This window comes from Nestor notabilis, unplaced genomic scaffold (genome assembly GCF_000696875.1).
Source record: "Nestor notabilis isolate BGI_N333 unplaced genomic scaffold, ASM69687v1 scaffold15959, whole genome shotgun sequence".
Classification (NCBI taxonomy): domain Eukaryota; kingdom Metazoa; phylum Chordata; class Aves; order Psittaciformes; family Psittacidae; genus Nestor; species Nestor notabilis.
In genome coordinates this window covers 10351-30323 of record NW_009943371.1, presented here as the reverse complement: position 1 = coordinate 30323, position 19973 = coordinate 10351, and the positions used below count along the sequence as shown (strand labels likewise).

At 50.2% G+C, this 19973-nt stretch overlaps 2 protein-coding genes across 2 annotated transcripts in view; both read right to left on the bottom strand.

Moving 5' to 3' along the window:
• Positions 1-3782: 3782 nt before the first annotated feature.
• Positions 3783-5597, bottom strand: TSPO2 (translocator protein 2). The gene is made up of 3 exons (XM_010021894.1): positions 5398-5597; positions 4857-4995; positions 3783-3989 (listed from the first exon to the last, which is right to left on the bottom strand). Exons 1-3 carry the CDS (start codon positions 5568-5570, stop codon positions 3807-3809), a joined length of 495 nt encoding a protein of 164 aa, XP_010020196.1. The 5' UTR covers positions 5571-5597; the 3' UTR covers positions 3783-3806.
• Positions 5598-19020: 13423 nt separating this feature from the next.
• BAK1 (BCL2-antagonist/killer 1) overlaps positions 19021-19973 on the bottom strand; it is a 7676-nt gene continuing 6723 nt past the window's right edge. Inside the window, exons 4-5 of the mRNA XM_010021892.1 lie at positions 19240-19420; positions 19021-19125 (exon numbers count right to left, since the gene is read on the bottom strand). Of these exons, the coding sequence (XP_010020194.1) occupies positions 19021-19125; positions 19240-19420 (286 nt within the window). The remainder of the gene's footprint in view (positions 19126-19239; positions 19421-19973) is intronic.

Sequence of the window (19973 nt, the reverse complement as noted above, 5' to 3'; positions counted from 1 at the left end):
CCCCCGTGTCTGCCCCCCCCAACCCCCCCCCCCCCCCTGCCACAGAGCCAGGGCAGTGTCTGGGTTGTTGGCAGGTGCTGCTGGCTGCCCAACTGATTCCAATGGAATTAATTCCCATTCCAGTGGGAGTTAATAGCAGCTCTGAGCAGCACAACCCCCTTCCCAATGGGTTTCTGTGGTTCTCCTGCGAGCAGGTTGGGGCGAGGTTGGTCCCAGCGATGCTGTGGGTGATGGGAGCTACAGGGATTTGTCTTGTGCCTCATCAGTGCTGATGGAGGGGTGATGGGGAGAGCCTGGCCCCGAGTCAGTGCACACAACAGCGTTTGACTGTGTTTTAACATAGCTCCAGACACCAGCAAATCAATTGAAGTTCCTTACTGCTGGAGCCAGAGTGTTCTCTGGAGCAGCTGGTGAATTATTGACTGCGACAAGGCTTAGGAGAGGCTGGGCTGAAAGGCAGGAGGGTTTTGGTTATGCACAAATATTGTGGATCCAGCAGCCAGGGCTGTGCCCTTTGGGCTATGATCAGGTGAAATGAGCAGTTCAGTATCCAATCCATCTTTCTGGAAGCACTGGCTGAAGCCTGAAGAGGGGGATCATCACAGACATGGTGATCTGAGGGGTGGCTCTTCTCTTGAAATGCCACGACCCTGTGAAAGCTGCCGTGAATGCGCGGCCTTTGAGTCAGTGCTCGAATCGTGTGGAGCGCGACGTGTCCCGACGTGGGTTATGAATGTTCCTGACGCCGTGGTGTCTGTCCCACCAGCTAACTTGGGGGGCAGACAGACACCTTCGTGCCTCCCGCCTGCTCAGTGCTGGCAGAGGCAAAAGCTTCCCAGAGCTCCTCTGGATGCCCTGGGAAAAGGGCCCTTGGGGAAGATCATGTGTGGCAGGGAGGAGAGCCTCTCACCTCTTTGGTTTGGGTTTTCCCTTCCCTTAGGTCTGACCATAGCACAGGGATGGATCCAGGCAAGGGCTGTGTGGCCATGAGCCGTTGTGTGACCGCAGCACCGATGGGAAGCCAGAGCCCCTCCAGAGCCATGAAGAGGCTGATTTGGTATAATTAAGTATTTTCTAGATGACTGACTTTGAAATGTTATTAGAGTTATTTTTATGCAAGTGGTTTTAGTGGATCTGTTTAAATAGCAAATATACCAAATGATGCTTTAAATATTAATACAAGAGGGTGTTTTGCTGAACTTAACTTTGTAAATTGATTTTAAGCTATTATGTGTATTATGTGCAGGAATGTTTGCTGGTTTTGCTGCCTGTGAGAAAATGCAAGTAGCAAAGAGAAGCTGTTGGTGCATATAGGTGGACTGGAAGGAAGAGGAACTGAAATGATGACAGGACCAAATCCACCCCAGTTGGGAAACGGGAAGGGCAAACATGAAAAGATCAAAAAAGTCTATTACTCTTAATTCCAGGTTTTCCTTTACCTGTAGATAAAAGTAGGAGGAAGGGGAAATAGGACTCATTTATGAAAGCTGCTTAAATACTCATTCACGTATTTAATTTGGAAATGTTACTAAAAGTTTGCAGTTTTCAACTAGATCTAAAGTCACTTAAAGCTTACATGTGACTTCATTAATACTCTTCCCCTTTCCAAAAGCAGAGGGCACTGTAAAGACTTGCTTTGCCCCTCCTGGCTTCACTGGGTAGCTCAGCTCATCCCTGTTCCAGAGGCTTTGCCAGGCTGACTGGGAAAGGACAGGATTGTCTCCAGCCCAGCTACCAGCTTCTTTTTAGGAAGAAATAATTTATGTCTTCCTGTCCTTTGACACGTTGCTTTCTGAAAGACACAGACGAGGCATCACTGTAAATGAGCTCAGTTATATAAAGCCCTGAAATACACAGCACTTTTCTGTCTCTTTAAGTAGCTTATGATCTTCCCAGTGCTCTTTGCAGTGCTCCTGCTTTATAGTCCTGTTCCCACTTTATAGTCCTGCTCCTGTTTTATAGCCCTGCACACAGCCACATCCATTCAATGGCCTGTTCTTGTGCAGCTTTTACTCAGGAGATTACAGCAACGTGCTTGCAGCAGCAGCCCTGTGAAAAGGTGTCCTGCAGCCAGGAGGGAGAAGTAATGGATGGGCTCAAAATGTCAGAACAAGATGTATGACCACGTTTCAAACAGGTACCACCAATTCCAAGTGCTCCCAGGTCCTGCTGCCGAGCGCCTGGCTCTGCTGCTGTCACGAGCTGGACCCAAGAACATTGAGCAGCTCAGAAGTCAGGCTTGATGTGGTGCAGGAAGGACCCAAACCCCAAGAACTGGCTTCCTTACCTTGAAGCTGTGTGTGAAGCATATTGGAGGAGCCTGTCATGGGGATGCATTCCCAAGTGTGTCTGTGTGCACTGTACAGGGGCTGAAGGGACTTTGGGCTCAGAACCCACACAACCCATTCACTCCTAACAGGCGCTAGGACTGAGCCTGGCTGCCCATCCCCTTCCCTTTGGCGTCAGAGCACAAGCTGTGGGCTCCAGACAGGATCCCTTGAGCTTTGGGAAGCCTGGTGTCCAAGCAGTAAAGTAAGAACTTGTATTTATTTATTCTCCAAACAAAAGTGGCTTGGTTTTATTAAAAGCAGATACAGTTATTTTACATTCCCAGCTAAGCCCTCTTCCCCCCGCCGCCCAAGTTTACCCAAGCAACCTAATCTACAGTCAGCTGCCAGAAAGAAAACCCACTCACCACCTTTCTTCACATATATTGCTTCTATCAATTAGAAAATAATGGTAAATATTCTCTGTAGACAGCATCATTTAAGGCTCAGATCGATAAAAGGCAATGGCTGGAATAAAGGATGGACAAGGGTCAGTCCACGCACCTCTTGTGTCTGGTTCTGTCGTGGCTTGGTCCCATTGCTCTGGAATGATTTGCATTTTAACCTTTCTTGATTAATAATATTCAGGAATGACAAGGCTCTGGGATGAGGAACCTATTCTGCTTCTGACAGACTTGGTGTGGGACTGTTTGCCAGTCATGTAATTACAACCTTCAAGGCAGCGTGAGCGAGTTCTTAAATTTTACAAAGGCTTTTGTGTTTCTGTACTTAAAAAAAACCTCAAACCAATGTTTTAAGTGATTTTTTCAAAGGCACTGATGTTGGTTTTTCTTTTCTGGTGAGGGGTAGCACAACGAGGTGGAAGAGAGAAATTTCCTCTTGGGAGAAGCATTTGCATTCTAATCATTGCTGCTTTATCTTGGAGCATGAAACTTAAGGAGTGTGATACTCTACAAATAGAAGCCGAAGTGCCCAGTGTCTTTTCACCAGCAGAACAAGGCAGATTACTGCTTGCTCAGTAAACTGAGATAAAAGCACAAACGTGGAATTACACAGAAATAAAGCAACAGCACAAACAGCAAAAAACCAAGTAAGTTCTTTAAAGATTGGTGTGCAGGAGGGAAGGGTGTTTTCGTCTGGTCCCAACAGAGGAGATGGGATTTACCACGTGTGTGAACAAGTTCTGCTCTCTGGGAGTTTTGAGGGGTATCCAGGTGCTGCCCTGGGTTATGCTGGTATCGTGAGATCCTAATTTAGCTAATGGAATCTGACCTGATAGCGTTAAGGTCACCCAGACCTCGGCAGTGCTGTTCCCAGGCTAAGGATGCACAATTACTTTAAATAAGCACATGGGTGCATGGTGCAGACCCTTCTTTTACACAGCCACAGTGAAGGTGGGAGGAGGAGGAGGAGGCATGTTCTGATGCCCGTCCCAGAATAAACCCCCACAATGATTAGATCTTGGTTCACATCAGCATTAGTGTAGTTCCCCCGAATGCCTTTGTTTCTGCCCCGCTCTTATTCGCTCTTCCCTGCTTTCTGCTCGGGGTTGTCCTTCCAGATGCGGATGGTGAGGCAGGTGGCCATGGCCAGCCAGCCCAGGTACGGCACCAGCAGCAGCGCCGCCACCTTGTTGATGCGGTACCAGGAGCACATGGTGCCTATGGCCAGCGCGTCCAAGCAGAGGATGTCGATCAGCGCCTGGAGCAGGGAGATGAGCATGATGCTGGTGCTTGCCCTGGACAATGCACAGCCTTCCCCAGCACCACTACACACCATCCTGCTAGAGGTGGGGACATGGAATGGGAATGGGGGAGGTTTGGCAGTGAGAAGTCACCCAGAGCAATCCTAAACCCCAAACCCTTGGCTCTGAACCCTAACCAGTGAGATTGGGAACGTGTCACACCAGGAGCCAAGATGATGGTAATTTTTTGTGTTCATTATCAAGTTCTGTGGACTAACAGACTGTTAATGACAATCAGTGCCCCTCCTGCTGATAATGCTCACACAGACAGATTAGAAACATCCTTATTTATGTTAATACCAATGGCTGTTATCACTGAAGAAACTTTCCAATGTACCTTTCATCCACAGAGTGACAAAATTCAGGTGGAAACATAAACCCTGTGCTGTGCCCCTCACCTCTGGGCCTTGGCACCTGAGGTAAGTGCTTTTTGTGTATAGCTGTGCCTCACCTTCATGCACATTCTGCTGTAGACTGTGCAGTGCACAGAGCATTGTGTTTGCTCGATAAGCTGCTCACTGCTAATACACCCCAGGGATGCTGGCGCAGGGTGGGACTCCATGCAGGACTTATCTCTCACCCTGAATCCTTAACTGGGGGCTGCTGACTGCTCCTTGTGCCTGGCTGGGTGGGCTATCTGCACGAGCAGGGCAAGAGGTGGAAGGGGCTGATACCATTGTCTAAAACCACGTGCAGCGTGAACCGCATCTGAGCAAAAGCTCTTGCAGTTCTCTTTACAACTGGTTAGAAAAGCCTCCCACAACCCGCAGCCCTGTGGCAGGGACCCCAGCAGACAAGCCTCCAATGGGTGACCCATACATTACCATCTTCAGATTACGTGCCCCGAAGAAGAAGGGAGGCCAAGCCCAGTTCAAGGCCAGCTGAGCACCGTAGAGGCCAAGTGGGACGACAGCTTTGCTGCTGCAGCCACCTAGGTCATTCCATATGAGGTAGGAGGCGTAGCTGTGAATAGGGGAGCACGTTAGTGGTTTACAGTGAGGAAATCCCTAATAGTGACCACGTGTTTTCACATGAGGGTGGTTGGCAGCAGGGATGTGCAGGACAGCTGTGTTCACATGTGGCCATTGCCTGGCTCTTACACCTTCCCCAGGGAAGCGCTGTCTTTAAGTAGCTGCTTATAAAGCCGAGCATAGGCTGTGTCCCTGCACAAAAGCATTGCCTGTGGTACCCAGCCCAGAATCTGGCTCAGGCCACACTTTGGCTGCTTGCAGTAAGCATACCTGAGGTGCCCACCCGATTTGGGTGCCAGGGATATCCCAAAGGCAAATGAACTGGTTTGAGATGCCAGCTCCTCTGTGTGTAACCAAGAGCAGGGTGGGAGAGGGAGCAGATCACAGAACTTACCCCATGCCGGTGTATAGGACGGTCCAAGCAACAGGGAATATTTTCTGGGAGGGACACCAGGAAGGTTTTTTCAGTTTCTCGTACCAAACTGGTATTTCTTTTCGATTCATGAACCAGCCAAGGAAACCTCCCACATGAGGCAGGACAGTAAACCCAACAGTATAAGCCCACATCCTTCCTTGGTGGCTTGAAGTAGCCTTTTGCCTGCTGTAAGTTAAAAACAATCATTGATTATCCCTTTAAAAGGATATTTTTCCCTACTTTGGTCTTTCCAGCTTTTTCTCTAATTGTCCATATCCCACTTCAGTCTCTGAGGCAGAAGGTATGTATTGAATATTGCATTCAGCTCTGCTGCTGGCTGCCCTCATCTCCTCATCTCTCAAACAGGGTAATTATTTCTGCATGGTTACATTTTCCCCCTTGATCTACCCAGCAAAGCGGCTCCTCCCTGCTATTTCAGGGCAGTATCCGTGTGGCAGGGTTCAGCTATGCAGCTATGGTGGTTATATTCTTAGAAGACAAGGCTGCAGATACTTCCATCATTCCTCCTAAGACAGTCAGCACACAAACTTTCATGTGTGCTCGTGGAGGCTCCTCATCTCAGCAGAGCTGCATCTATACTGAATGTGAAATCCCAGGCAGATCATGCACAGAAAACCCCATCCCTTCTGACTTCGTCTCATTTTCACCATGGATTTATACTTTAAATGTAAAGCCTATAACAAGCCAACATCCTTACAGCTCAGTGGACCTTGCTTACTCCTCCCTGCAGCCCTGGCAGGCAGAGAGGGAGTTTTGCCTCTAAAGCAGGTAAGCTGAGGCACAAAAGTAGTTTCTTAATTTGCTCATGGTTTTCCTGTTGCATAAAAGGAAGGAACATTTACTTCAATATTACATTATGCTCCCACACAAGGCAGCTGTGATAAGCGTGTCATTTTCTGTCCCGTATCTTCCCCTGCCATTATTCTCTGCAGGACTCCGAACCTGCCAGTCTTCTGTTCTCCTCCATCTGGTCTCTATAGTCACCTTCCCTTTTGATCCATTACAGAATTAAACCCAAATTAGCATTCATGGGGGATAACACACAGATTCACCAGGGGTCCAGCAGTTTTGTGCTATCAGCAGAAGTGCAAAATCCACCTGAGCAAAGGGAAAGGCTGGGTTTAGCAGTGCAAGAAGAGAGGAGCAGGCACAGAAAATCCCTTTGCCCAGGGAAGTGTCCCTGGCGCTGGTCAGAGAGATGGGGAGCATCAAGAGAGGGCTGACCTGCATAAGCATCTCTGGTGCTTTAATTCACAATTAACACTTTGCTGTATCCCATGCTAATTACTATTATGATCATGCTACAAAGCATCCATCTTTAGAAACACACAACAGCAGTACAAGCCAATTTACACATCAGTAAGGAACAAATACCCCAGCCACCATCTCTAACTAAAAATTCCTTTACCAGACAATTTATAGTGCTATTAAAATGTCAACAGAACCAGAAAATCAACCCAACACTGAGAAAAATAATAGCTGTTAGTCCTGCTTTTAAACTGTAAAACAGCTCCAGCTGAGTTCTGGTTCCTCTATAGTACTTCAGAAAAGTAAAATGGGAAAGTAGATGTTTCCCTCCTCCCAACTCCTTTGCAGTTGCCAAACTGACCCGAGAGTCTGCAGAAGGGTTGAAAATAACACCACGCTCTTATAAACCCTCATTTTGCCTCCCAGCTGCTGGAACCTAACAGGGTGGGAGCTGTAAAACCCTTACCGTGCCTTTCTTCCGCTTGCAGAGACAGAGGTTGCACATCCAAGGCCGGTGGCTGCCGCTGATGCCCGGTGAAGAAACTGTGGCTGAGTTTTAGCCAAATAGCAGGAAAAGGGTGTGTTTGTGTGTGTGTGTGTGCGTGGCTCTATCAGATTACACCAGAGAGCCCAATTCGGCAAGAATTAACGTGGATCTGGGGGTGGTTGAGTAGCTGTGGGGGGGCAGGACCTTCTGCACCCAGACACCACCGGGATGGGACGTGTGGGGCTCGTGGCTTGGCTGCAGGGACAGAGGAGCAGCCTTGTAGATGCCTGGGCATGCAGCAAGTGTGTCACCTACACATGAAAGTAGCAATGGTATAATTGTGCATAAGGATCAGGACGTCTGTGTGTGTCCCATGGATGTGAGCTCTGCTGGTCCCACCTGAGGATCCAGCCCAGAGTGTGTCTATGGAGGATGTCCCTGCCATGCTGGTGCACAACACTGATTAACCAGATGCGGTCAGGTTTTGCCCATACACCAGCCTTTTGGCTAAAATTCACTGGGAACTACTCGAATCCAAAATAAAGACATTACACAAGCGTGTTAAATGAAAAAGAAAAAAGCTAGAAATCAATTTCCATTAGTAAGCTCTCTGCAAGGGATGGGAAACGAAACACTCATTTACTTCAGTTATGGGTCATTACCTGAATTTCACGGCCAGAGGCAGAATTGCTGGTTCCTAGCAGAATGCAGTATTACTGTTATAACAGAACCAATGAGACCTTTTGGTTTATTGGGCTCAGAAGGAAATGATTTTTTTTGTGGGGGAAGAAATAAAGCAAAAACTGGTGTGAAGGGACAGGTTTTCAGGTGGCACAAATCAACCCACTGCTACTGCAGAGGTGAGCTTGTGCTGTGTAACTGCCCCTTTGGAAGAGCAGCACATGGATCACGTAGCAGCCACCTGCATATTCTTAGAGCCTGCTGCTGTTTGTGATGGAAACTTCTGCCATGCAACGATGCAGCTGCTCTGTGTGACTGAATCTTTCCATTGCTGTCAGTCCCTTCCCCGCTGCAGTGGTCACCATGCAGCTACCTGCACAGTGCTGCCTTTACCAGGCTTGGGGAGCTCAGTCAGCAAGAGAGCAGGTCAACAGCTTTTAGGTGGTTGTATTTCTTGAGCACAAAGCCATGATTACTGGTTTTCTTGGCATATAGCAGCTGTATTCCCAGGTTATTTTAGAGTTGAATATGCTGGAAGAAGTTCTCAGTAGAACTGTGAGACTGGGGATGATGCTGCATGACTGGGGAATGGCAAATGTAAAGAGGAAGAAAATAGAGGGACAGTTACAGGCCTAAAAGTCATGTGTCAGTCCTACTCAAGGGAGAAAAGGGGTAAGTGAAAACATGAAGGTGCATGTTAAAATGGGATGACGGGCAGGAGATTTGCCCTAAGTGGATCACAGCAGGCTGGGTGCCATCGCCTGGTCAGACTTCTGCTTCCCAGGTGAGGAGATGCAGTACAGCTCCCTGCCTGGAGGTCCAAATGGCATCTGCTATGGGGTGTCTTAGTAAAGCTGAAGTTGAACACGCAGTAGTGGAGCTACTGGGCTGAGAGGGACAGTGAGAGGGAGTGTGGAAAGATGAGGATCAGGATTGGGAAGAGGCTTTGGCAGCACCAAGCAGGGATCAGTGCTGGGACCCAGGGTGAGTTTAAATCCAGTACGAGCATGTGCACAGAGAGACACACCAGTGCCCATGGCCAGGCATGTTCTGCCCATGAGCACATGCTGTGGGGAACCAGGAAGATTTCCTCTAGCACAGCCCTGGTTTTCCTCTGTTATCAGAGTCGTGTCTCAATACTTCTGGTTTGAATCATTTCACAATAACACAAGATGTGGTGATACTACCTCTCAGTAAAATCATTTCTAAACTAAGTCTTGGTGTGCTTCTGGTTATTAAACTAACACCACTGCTGGGCTTCAGATCCAGTGCATCACTGCACTGTGTTTTCATGATGGAAAAGACATGGGAGGACCAAGTTACGCAACTGTGTTTGTTTTCCTTGTCTTAGCAACCTTTGCACGTTGTCCCAAGAGGTCTCAGCCTATGCAAGATTAATTGCCCAAATCTAAAAGCCCTGTTAACCTGAATACATTATTGAAACCCAGCATATTTCAATCTGCCCTAGTTTTGAAAATAGAGGTGCTGGGTCAGCTCCTGGCATCAATCTGCAGAGCTCCTTGGCAGCCAGCAGAGCTGCTCTGATTTACACCAGCTGTAACGGCGTCCGGGTTTGGCTGCCAGTGCTGGGAATGGGAACGGGAACGGGAGTAGGAACAGGAGCAGGATCCTGCTCACCGAGCTGCCCAATGGACTGGCGCTGGCTGGGGAGGAACCTTCATGGCAATCCCTGTCTCCTGAGCAGCACAGACCTGCAGAGGAAAGCATCTAAGTTTTTGACTATGAAAAGCCTGGTTTATTTCTAATGAATCAAGGCCTCTCTTTTAAAGTTTTCAGTTACTTTGAAATAAATGTGACATGATGCAGGAGTTTCCAGCTGGTCAATTGGTTTTCCCCTACACAGTTATTGCACAAGAGCTCAGAGCCCCGCATGGTTTGGATGTGGATCGCTTGGTGAGCGGGACCTTGAAGCTTCAATTTCCACCCGTCTCCACTAGAGGGAATTCAAACCCAGATCTTTTGGGGGATTAAAGCCCAGGTTTTGGTGCGTTCCGGAGCGTTGTGGGCAGCACGCTGCGGTGTCTGGATGTGCGGGGCACTGGTGTCCATCCTGTGTGATAACAGTGAATCCCAGGAACAAGCTCTGCTGTGAGATGAACAGCAGAAAAGGCTCCTTAATTTGTTTGGGCTCAGCCTTTGATTCCCCTGCACCACAAGGAGGACCCGGGCGCACGCTGCTCCCACTGGAGCTGGGTCTCTGCATCCCAAGGGATGTGTTTGTGGCTGGGGGGGGGGGGGGGGGGGGGGGCGGGCCAGCCAGTAAGGTCAGACAGAACGCCCTTGGGAGCCGGGGTCTCCCCCCAGCGTGGCTTGTTTGTCAGCAGGGCTGGTGTGCAGAGCTGCCTGTGTGTGATAACCGCCAGGGAATGGCTTGGCCTTATCGGCGCGCAGAAGTTGCACCTCAGTAGCCAAAAGAATGAATTTTAACGGTCACAGCTCAACGCCTCCTTTCATTTTAGGAGTATCTGAGTGTGGGGATAGGCAGATGATTGCAAGCAATTAAGTTGTGCAGCTTAACGAATTACCACTCTCTAGCTGAGCCGCTTTAATTAACCACACACACAGACCCAGCCCAGCACTAATGTGACATTACATACTTGGCCTTCAGCTCCCGTGACCAGTAATTCCTGCTTTGCTGGAGGACTTGGTAGAGCTCATGTTGACCTGCCCATGGCGGGCACATCAGCCACAGCACGTAACTGCTGCCCTTGCCCATGCTGGGCCGTGTCATCCCCTCATACTGCCCAGTGCACGGCACAGTGCTGGGCTCTTGGCATTGACAGGATGGGACCTGGGGATTCCAGAGGGATGCAGCTTCATCCCAGATGATTCAGCTCTTGCTTCAGGAAAAGAAAGCTGCAAAAATGCCACAAAACCACTGCCAGGGTGTTGTATTGCAGTGGGTTAAGTGTTATCACAACTCAGCTGCTCAGTTATGCACTTGCATGATCATAACCCTTGTATTAATGTCAGACTGGGGTATCAGGTTTAAAGTGAGCCAGAATAATAGTGTTCACAAAGGACTTTAAAATGCCTTAATATAGCAGTTTAAAATGCATTTCAAGGTCTTTCCTACACGCAGAGTTAATTGAGAAAAGCTATTGCAGTTTCAAGTGATGCTCTCACTTAAATCAAGTTCACTTTCATGTGCTGATGTGCCCTAAATTACCCTGGTGCAGACTTCCAGCCTTTGTAGTAACATCCCGGCATTCACCAGTTATGAAGAAACTGGGGAGAGAGGGTTTTCCTGCTGGTACTTCCAGAGGAAAACCATTAACTGAGGGGCAGCACTCACCTCCATGAGGGCTTAGAGGAGCAGCAGGTAACCCTGGGACCCTTAACTCTGGTTTCTGCTGTAACTATATGAAAGCTCTTGGATATTTCCCCACCTCAGTGGTTCAGAGTGAACTGGGAAAGTGAAGACAAGCGCCAGCAACAGGCAGTGAATGGTGAACTCCATTAGACCAGGGAGTGTAACTCTTCTGGCATCCTGAGGGATTTTCCTCTGTCCCTTCCCTCCTGCTAATGCTGGCAGCCAGAGGACATCAGGGTCTTTCCCAAGGGCTCTTCCAGCCTTGAGGATCTATCAAGCCCTCGGCTTGCCCAGGGTTCAGGAAGCATAAAAACTGGAAACAAGCTTTGTCCAGGAATTAGGGAAGGCATTAGTCAGCCTGTAGGGTTTTGTTGATGGTGATGATGAAGAAGAAAGGGACCAACGTCTTGGATTTTCACTGGAAGGAGATTTCCACCCTAATTTATTAACTCAAGGCTTCCACGAGACCTGGGCAGCACCATTACCTCTAAACCTGCCTGTACAGTTGAGCTCAAGATCAGATTGGCCGAGAAACTTACATCAAAGGATGTTTGTTGTTCTTTTAATGGAAATGTCCTTTTTACCAGGAGGGAAAACTTCAGTGACTGATTCTTTTTGGTCTAAATATTTTTGCTGAGAATTTTGAGTCTGTCAAAGTGCATCAAGACAATGCTCTGAGTAGGTTTTGTTAAGAGAAAAACCATGTTTTTCTTGTGTGTTTCTTCAGTCTTAACAGAAATAGAAAGTGAAAAGGTGAAAGAACACAGGGACTGGAGGGAGTTCCAAGCCAAGGTAAAGATTCTGCAGAGAGCCAAGGTTTTATTAAAGGAAGAGAAACCACAACAGTCGGAAGATGTGACAAATGTGGGTATTTTCATTTATTTGTTCTGAAGTGTGCACCTTTTCCTTGAGTTAACAGCTCTAACCTTGGTGTTATTCTTATTTAGGGCCTCAGTTTGCTGTTTGTTAGTGAGTCATTATGAGCCTGTCCTTTTGCTGTATTTTTCCCAGATGTAGAAACGTGTGAGTAAAGTGAATGTGCTTCTTGCAGTGCCCTTGGCATTGGTGGTCACACAACCCTGCCACAGCAAAGGCTTCTGCAGGAGTGTGTTCTCCATCCAGCCACACAGAAGCTGCCAGCTTCATGGTCCAGAATGGATGGAGCGCCATGGTTCTGCCAGGGATGATGCTTGGCTGCATCCTTCCCTAGCAACATCTGCAGAGATGGGGATGCAGCAGGAACAACACCTCTTGCGGATAAAGTGAGCATTTATGAATTGCTCTGAAGTCGGAACAAGCCGTAGAGTGCCAGAATTTTGCTGTGTTTGTGGGTCTGTCTTTCCCTCACATGTGCCAGCTGCTAAAACTGACTCATTTCTTAGCAAGTTGCCCTGCTGCTGCCTTGGCAAAGCCCTGCTGCTTGGTGCCTTGGTGGCTGGGTTGCTCTGGTTTTAAGGCAACGCGGCTGAGCCGTGGTCATCTCCTGCATTGTCATTGTTCAGCTTTTTGCAGGACCACAAGGAGAAGAGGGTTGTGAAACATCTTGTGCTGCTCTCAAAGAGGTGTCACCTGAGCCATGTAGACCTCATCCAGTTTCAGTTTTCAGAGTAAAAGTAGAACGAGCCCACCCAAATGAGGGTGTAAATCCCACAGGCGAGCACAATCAGCACATGGTAAATGCCAGGGCACTTCCCTTGGCTGTGCTGGTGACCGAGCTGATGGGCAGAGACATGGTTCATTCAAATGTGAGGGAGCTCTGAGTTAGAAATACGACTTGTATAAAGACAGAGTTATGGTTGGGCCTCCTTCACGGGCTGGGGTAAGTGAAAAACTGGATTTATCACTTGCTTTGTGCTGAATCAGGTCTTCTAACTTTAATAGAAGTTCCTCCTTTAGAAGAGAGCTCCAGCCAAGGGCATTGAGTTACTGCAGTATTCCCCACAGCCATCTGAGGATAAGGGGATGTCTAAACGCTGTAAGTGCGGACATGAAATTGCTCTGCCAGAGCTCTTGATATCTGGACTGGCTCCAGCTTTGATCCAGAAAGCTGTATGAGCAGGGAAGCAGAGCAGAGCCCTGCCAGAACAGTCGTGTGTGCTGGAACAAGCTCATCTCACCCCATGGTTGAATGGATAGACATACTTTCGGGGTTGTTTTCTCTTGAATTTGCCCAGACCACTGTGGCTCAAGGAGATTGTTCAGGGGAAGACGGGGAGAGCTGGGAATAAGGAATGAACTGGAGAAGACTCAGTATCTCTGGCTGCCGATTCCCAGGGTGGAAAGGAACACTGGTGAAGTGTTTGCTGTGAGCTGCTCTCACAGCACTGCCAGAGGCCCTGCTGCTGGTGCCAGGTCATGTCAATGTTGGGTTTTTACTGCTGCACATGTTCCCCTTTTGGCTTGGAGAGCAAAGTCTGTTTCCTTCAATTCATTGTGTCGGTGCAGCCGGGTCCCATGTGCAATCCCAGGTATCAGTGGTAGAAATGCTGCGTGAGATGAATGGATGTGAACAGCCCTTGGGAGGAGCGTGTCCCTGAATCCCAGCCAGAGGCTGAGGATGGTCCAGCACATGCTGAGTCAAGGGAACGTGCCCGGGAGCAGATGGGTTTTGTTTTAAGAATGAAGGTGATGAACACAAATGGGATTTCCCAGCCCCTTCCTGCCCACTCTCATTTCACACCCTGGAAATCAACATTTATTTCCACAAAACTCAGGGTGCTTCCAAGTCTGACCCAGTTTTAGAGGTCCTTGTCTCAAATACCAGGTCTAGATCTAGATTGCTACCACAACTTGGGTTCTGGTTTAGGGTCGATTCTATTTGAATGGCCAAAGGCAAATACTTCAATAATATTGTGGCCTTAATTTTCTTTTTTTTTGGTAATTTAATTAGGAGCTTGATGTGGTTTTGGGGCAGGACACAAAGTGGATTTCAGGAGCAGCCGGCGCCGTCATTGGGGACGTTTGTCTTGTGTTAAAGTTTAACCTCTCCTTGCACAGGGAGGCAGGGACAGAGCCTCAGCTGCTCATGGCTGAGTGCAGAGCTTCACTCTCGCCTTGCTGGAATCCCACTGCAGTGACCCCAAGTACCAAGTGGCAGCTGTGACATGTGGCTGTTTATAGAGACCAGAGCTGGAGGGTAAATATTGATGTAGATTCCAAGGCTTAATCTGCTACTGGCTGATCGTGTGGAAAGCCTGAGCCCCTCTTTCTGCCCCAACTTACAACCAGAGCCTTCAGCCCCTCGCCTTCTCCAGCAAACACTCCCAAACACATTCCCCAGGGCTGGGTTCAAGCCCCCCTGGCACTTTCTGGTCCTACCATCCCAGCAGCCAGGCTGGAAGTAGGGAGGCAGCAGCAGAGGTGCTGTGCCAGTGCTCATTATGGGGAGCGTGTTCATTAACAGGGCACAGCCCACCCGTGGTGTTAAAGCATCCTGACCCCTCCCAGCACTGCAGCAGCTTCTGCGGTGCTGGTAGGAGCAGAGCTGGTGTCCAGACTGGTCCTACAGGGGATGAGACATCAGGTGAGCAGCGAGGGTTGTCCCTGAGCAAAGGGGGGCAGCGCAGGAGGGGAGGGCAGCGCGGTGCAAGCTCATGCCCTGTCTCGGTATGTGACAAGGGGGTGGCTGGAGGTGGCACAGCCTGAGGAGGATCTGGGCTGGGTTTGGGACAGTGACTGCTGCAGGAGCTCCAGGTTCCCCCCTAATTGACTTGGCAATGCAAGTTCTCCGCACGCGGTGCTGTCAGCTAGCAGGAGGTATAGCTGTCACCCCAGCACAGGACAAAGGGAGCACCTCCAGGTCTTGTACGTGTTGGGCTTTTCTGATAAGAACATGACCTTCCCTTTCATTTGCTGGAGTGTTTTATGGCAGCTGAGAGTCCTCTTGTACTCCTGTAATGGACTTTTCCTTTGCAATTTCCTATCCTCATTGTTTCCTGTTAGGGAAGTGTGGACACATCACAGATCAGATCCTTAACTCCTGGCAGGTTGAGCAGCTGATCAGACCACAGATTACTACAGAGTCTCTTCTTTGTCTCCACAGCAGCTGCTCGAAAGCATCCCGTTTCTCAGGGATGGCAAAACAAGCTTCAGCAGCAGATTTCTCTCCCTGTCTAGCTCTTAAGGCTAGAAAAAGTGTAAGAAGGCCAGGTATCCCTGAGCTAATGGGCAACTGAGACCCAGTAGCTTGTGCAGACTTGCACAGAGGGATCTATAATGCACCCCAGAGCACCCTGCAAAGGAGCAGAGCCTCTGGAAGAAAGCCCTCAACACAGCCAGGTTTGCACTGCATGTACCATTTTTATTTTCACATATATATATATTACATCATTTAAAACAGAATATTTGTGAAAGAAACGGTTTTATCTAGCAACCCACCATGTTCCTCTTTGCCTGCCATTTAAAGGTGACCTGCACTGGGGAAAGGCTGGCCTGCAGACCAAGTGTTCCCCATCTCTCTGCTGCTACTGGGACAACCTGTGCTCTTCCTGTCCTCCCCCTGGGAAGAAAAGGTGTTTTCCAGTCCTTCCCCTCCAGAGTCAGTGCAAAGCTCTATTGCTCCATCATACACCCCATCCCCTTCCTCCAGCGCTGGGAGAGACCTGGGGCTTCCGGGAGAGATGGAGAAAGGAGCTGGGGAAGGGGCTGTATGAAACCAAATGATTTGCTGAGCAATCACCTCCTGATAAACAGCCGTGAAGAGCCTCCTCCTCACCTTCTGCCTTGGTTTTCCTATGGAGGGCTTCCCCGCCCCGTTTCCCCTGCTCACCAGGGGAAAAGCCAAAGCCCCGGGGCAGTCACTAGGCTGGAGGGTGCTGTCCCTGCATCCCACACAACATGTGGCTGAGTTAAATGAAGTTCATACTGGTTAAAAATATTGTAGTCAATCAGGGCTTTATCCCTGCAGAATAAAGTGGCTGATTCAGCCCTGCAAGGGGAGTCTGGGGTTATCCTAAGAACACAGTCTTATCTAGAGCTCTTGCTTCTAGATAAAGAAGCACTGCTCCTGCCACTGCCAGTCCCACAGCAGCAGCCTTCTGCATACAGACACGGTGGTACCTGGTCCAGGCCCCTGCCAAGCGCTGCTGAGTGGGGCTTCGAGGTAGATGCCTGCTGTGGCTCTGGAGCATCGGCTCCTGGGGAGGGCCAGGCCTCTCATCTTGATCTGCTTTGATCCCAGCAAGCCCACCCTGCTGTAAGCAGTGCCAGGAGGTGAGAGCAGAGGGAGGCAATACACTGAGATCCTGAGACACTCCTCCCTGCAAATCCCCTGAGAAAACAGGTAAAATGGAAACTTCCCTTTGCTACAGCACCTATTTTAAAAGTTCTATTCTCTGTCCTGGTACCACAGACTTTACTAAGGCTCCATCATCTACTATAAAGCTAAAGAACGTTCTTTAAAGCCTGCTGGTCTCACGGCTGAGTCGGGCTTGCAAGGTGAAACGCTCTGATCTGGAAGATGAGAATAAATGAGCAGCAGCACGGCTTTCTGTGCACGCACAAGTTCTCTCCTCTGCTCGAGCTCTGGGAGCGCGGCGGTGAAGCAGTGAATGAAAACTGATGGATGGATTGTTTTCTATCCTCTGAAAACGTCCTGCCGGAGACGCAACGAACCAGAGAACTAGCCTAGAGGCCAGGACACGGCAATAACGGGGCTGATGAAGAACAATTAACGCTTCGTGGTAAAAAGGCTCCACCTGGTGGTGTTTTCCCCCAGAGAAGAAGGTAAGGAGCGGGGATGGAAGCTGGAGCCGAGAGAAGTTGGTTACACTGGCTCATACCAAAGAAGAGGGTTGAGGAAACCTCAAGGTGGGTGAACAGGGAGTGCGGTGGTGAATGAAGGGGGGGGTGTGGATAATTGCAAAGGGGACAGTGGGGGCACTCGGCTGCTCCAAGGGAGCCAGCACAGCCACAGAACGTGAGCATGGACTGTCCTCTGGAGACCTGTGCTACTCGGCACAGGTGAAACAAATCAACCGAAACAGAGATCTATAGAAAAGGAATATTATAGCAAATATTTTAATGCCTTTCTATTACGCACAGCCCAGGGAAAAGGGATTCTGCAGAAGCAGGGTCAAAATGACAAGCACAGAAAGACCCTGATATAGAAACAAGCTGAAAAGTTTGCTGTTCTGTGAAGGGAGGCAGGAACACGAGGGGTGTAAGTGTTCTAAGGTTATGGCTGCTCCTGCTAAGCCTCTGCAGCAGCAAGAAGGGATGCGAGGGGTCCTGTCTGTGCTTGGACAGGATGTGTAGTAACAAGCTTCAACTGCAGCAAGGCATGGAAGGGAAAACTTACCTAAAGGTTAAAGTAGGAAGCGGTGACATGGAGAGGCAATGCTGGAGGGTTTAGGAACAGGTTAGTATATGCCTTTGTTATGTGGGCAGATGGGCTGCTCTCCAGATCTGACCCCCTTGGGCTCTCCCAGTGTGTCCAGTCTCTGGGGCCCTGACTGCACTGGGAGAGGAGCCCAGGCATAGGACCACTGCTCACCTCCTACCTCCAAGGTCCCTCTGTCTCCCTCCCCAGCTGCTGACCTGCTCTAGGAGATGGGTGATGCTGCTATAGGGTGAGTTTGGCTCAGATGGGGCCAGTCACAGTTTCAAGCCTTAGAGTCACCTGGAGTAAAAAGAACAGAGCTAAACCACACGGTCCATGCTGAGGTACCCTCCCTATTTTGCAAAAATCGGAAAGATTTGAGGTGGGAGAGTGGATCCTGCTTCTGTCCCACTCCCCCCAAAGTCATGCTTAACCATTAGTCATGAACGGAACAAGGTCAAGGCACTTCTCAAAGATGCTGTGCCCAGAAAAGGCAGCTATAAAGCACCACAGCCCTGGGCTTAACCAGAGCATGTCTGCACCATCCTGCCCAGCTGAGCTCAGGAGGTAAAGAGCTGCTGTGGGGGGGGGGATGCACCTTCAGTGCTCCCATTGAGAACAGGGGAGACCAACTGGTCACAGTTGGGCTGCTCATTGGCCAGCATCTGAAGCTACTGAGTGGAAGCAGGATGGGAGGGAGGGCAGGCAGCCTGCCCACACCAACCACCAGCCACCCCACAGCCTTTAGTGTTTGGAAACCTGCTGGTGCTCCCCAGCTCTGAGCTCGTGGAGGGCTGCACCCAGCACCCATATCAGCCGTGGGACAGCAGCAGGTCTCCTGGGTCGGGTGCTGGCAGGGAAATCCTGCCTGTCAGCACTGCCAGAGGTTGCCATGGGTTGTCGGAGCAGGCAGGCAGCGTGATCCCTTAGGAGGAGGAGGGATGTGTGTTGAAAGGGAAGGCTCAAATACTTGGGCTCAGGAACACAGGGAAGATGAAAGCAAGCCCCACATGTGCTCACACTGCCTTGCCTCTGGTGCCTTACAGACAGCAACTGCAGCACCCAAGGCTGCAATCCCTCCTCAAAGGCATGGGCTTGAGGAGAGCTATCAGCAAACCGGGGGCTCCATGCCTATCCCAAGGAGTAGATGGGGACCCATGCATGGGCATCATCGCAACACATTTGTTCCTCCAGACTCCTGACTCCAGAGGAGCCTGCTCTGCCTAACTGCCACACGCTGAGAGCGCCGCAGTGATGCTCTGTCCACAGCAGCTACATGAGGCACGAAACAGACAACAGAGTTGAACCTTCCCTCCCTCCCTCCGCTTCTCTCCATAGCTCCTGGTGGTGTTTGCAAGGATGGCAGAGACCCTGGGCCCTGTGGTGGGTCGCAGGTCCAAGCTGCTCTCTCTTGGAGGTTCCTCAAATCCCCCCTCTCTTGGGAAACATCAACACAGAGCAGAGATTTGAGAGAGCTTGGCCGGACACCCCCAGCCTCTGCCACCACCTCGGTTAGGGCTTGAAGAAGCGTCGTACCACTAAATGTCCCACCATGACCAGGGCCACCACCACCAGCATGTACTTCATGTAAACATTGTCCAGATCGAGTGCAGCCGCCTAAGGGGAAACAGAGAATAACCAGAGCACGTTAGACCTACTGGGGCCACCCCACAGTCCCCAGGCTGCACCTTTCGTTGCCCTCATCCCGAATCCCGCCGGGCCCATCCTCACCCATCCTCCCTGCTGGGCAATCCACTGGGCGATGCGGTTCCGGAGCATGAACTCCATGACGCACTGGGCGATCCAGCGGAGGAAGCCGGTCCTGCCGTGCTGGTACACGTGGATGGCCATGCGGTAGCCAAAGCCCAGCAGCGCGATCACCCGGCCCCAGTTAATGCCGCTCTCGAACAAGCTGAAACGAAGCCAAAGGTCTGAGTCAACCCCTGCCGTGGCTCGGACCTCCCTGCTCTCGGCATCCCCAGGCTGAGGGCTCTCATGCGGTGCCACTCACGGAGCAGGGCTGGGGATGCTGCTCTACCCCTCGAGCTGCATCCCAGCCGCTCACGGTGATTTTGTGGCCGAGGGACACGTGGCCATGCACAACCCAGTTTTACTTTCAGAGCAGAACAATCGCGGTCTTGTTCACAACCACTGTTTGCCTCAGCCAGGCAGGTCGGGGATGTCCTGGGCAAAAGGAGTTTCCAAATCCTGTCTACGCAGCTACAGCCCCTGCATTGCTGGAGAGAAAGCTTTGCGATGGCTGTTGCTGACCTGCCACCTTCCTGCCTTTCCCTTGGGTCTCCATCGGAACACAGGGCACTACAGCTGCCTGGATGTCCCCTGTTTTCATGGTCAAGGGTGTTAACAAGGTAAGATGAAACTGGTGGTGGTTTAAGCTGTCAGGCTGCAGCTGCAGGAAGCTCAGCAGCTGATACACATGTGGACAGGCGCAGGGACTACTCCCC

Coding starts and splice junctions, on each gene's coding strand:
- TSPO2 (XM_010021894.1), bottom strand. CDS start 5,570: ATGTGGGCTTATACTGTTGGGTTTACTGTCCTGCCTCATGTGGGAGGT. Junction 4,996..5,397: donor GTCCTATACACCGGCATGGG/GTAAGTTCTGTG, acceptor CCCTATTCACAG/CTACGCCTCCTACCTCATAT. Junction 3,990..4,856: donor GGGCACGTAATCTGAAGATG/GTAATGTATGGG, acceptor TCCCTGCTCCAG/GCGCTGATCGACATCCTCTG.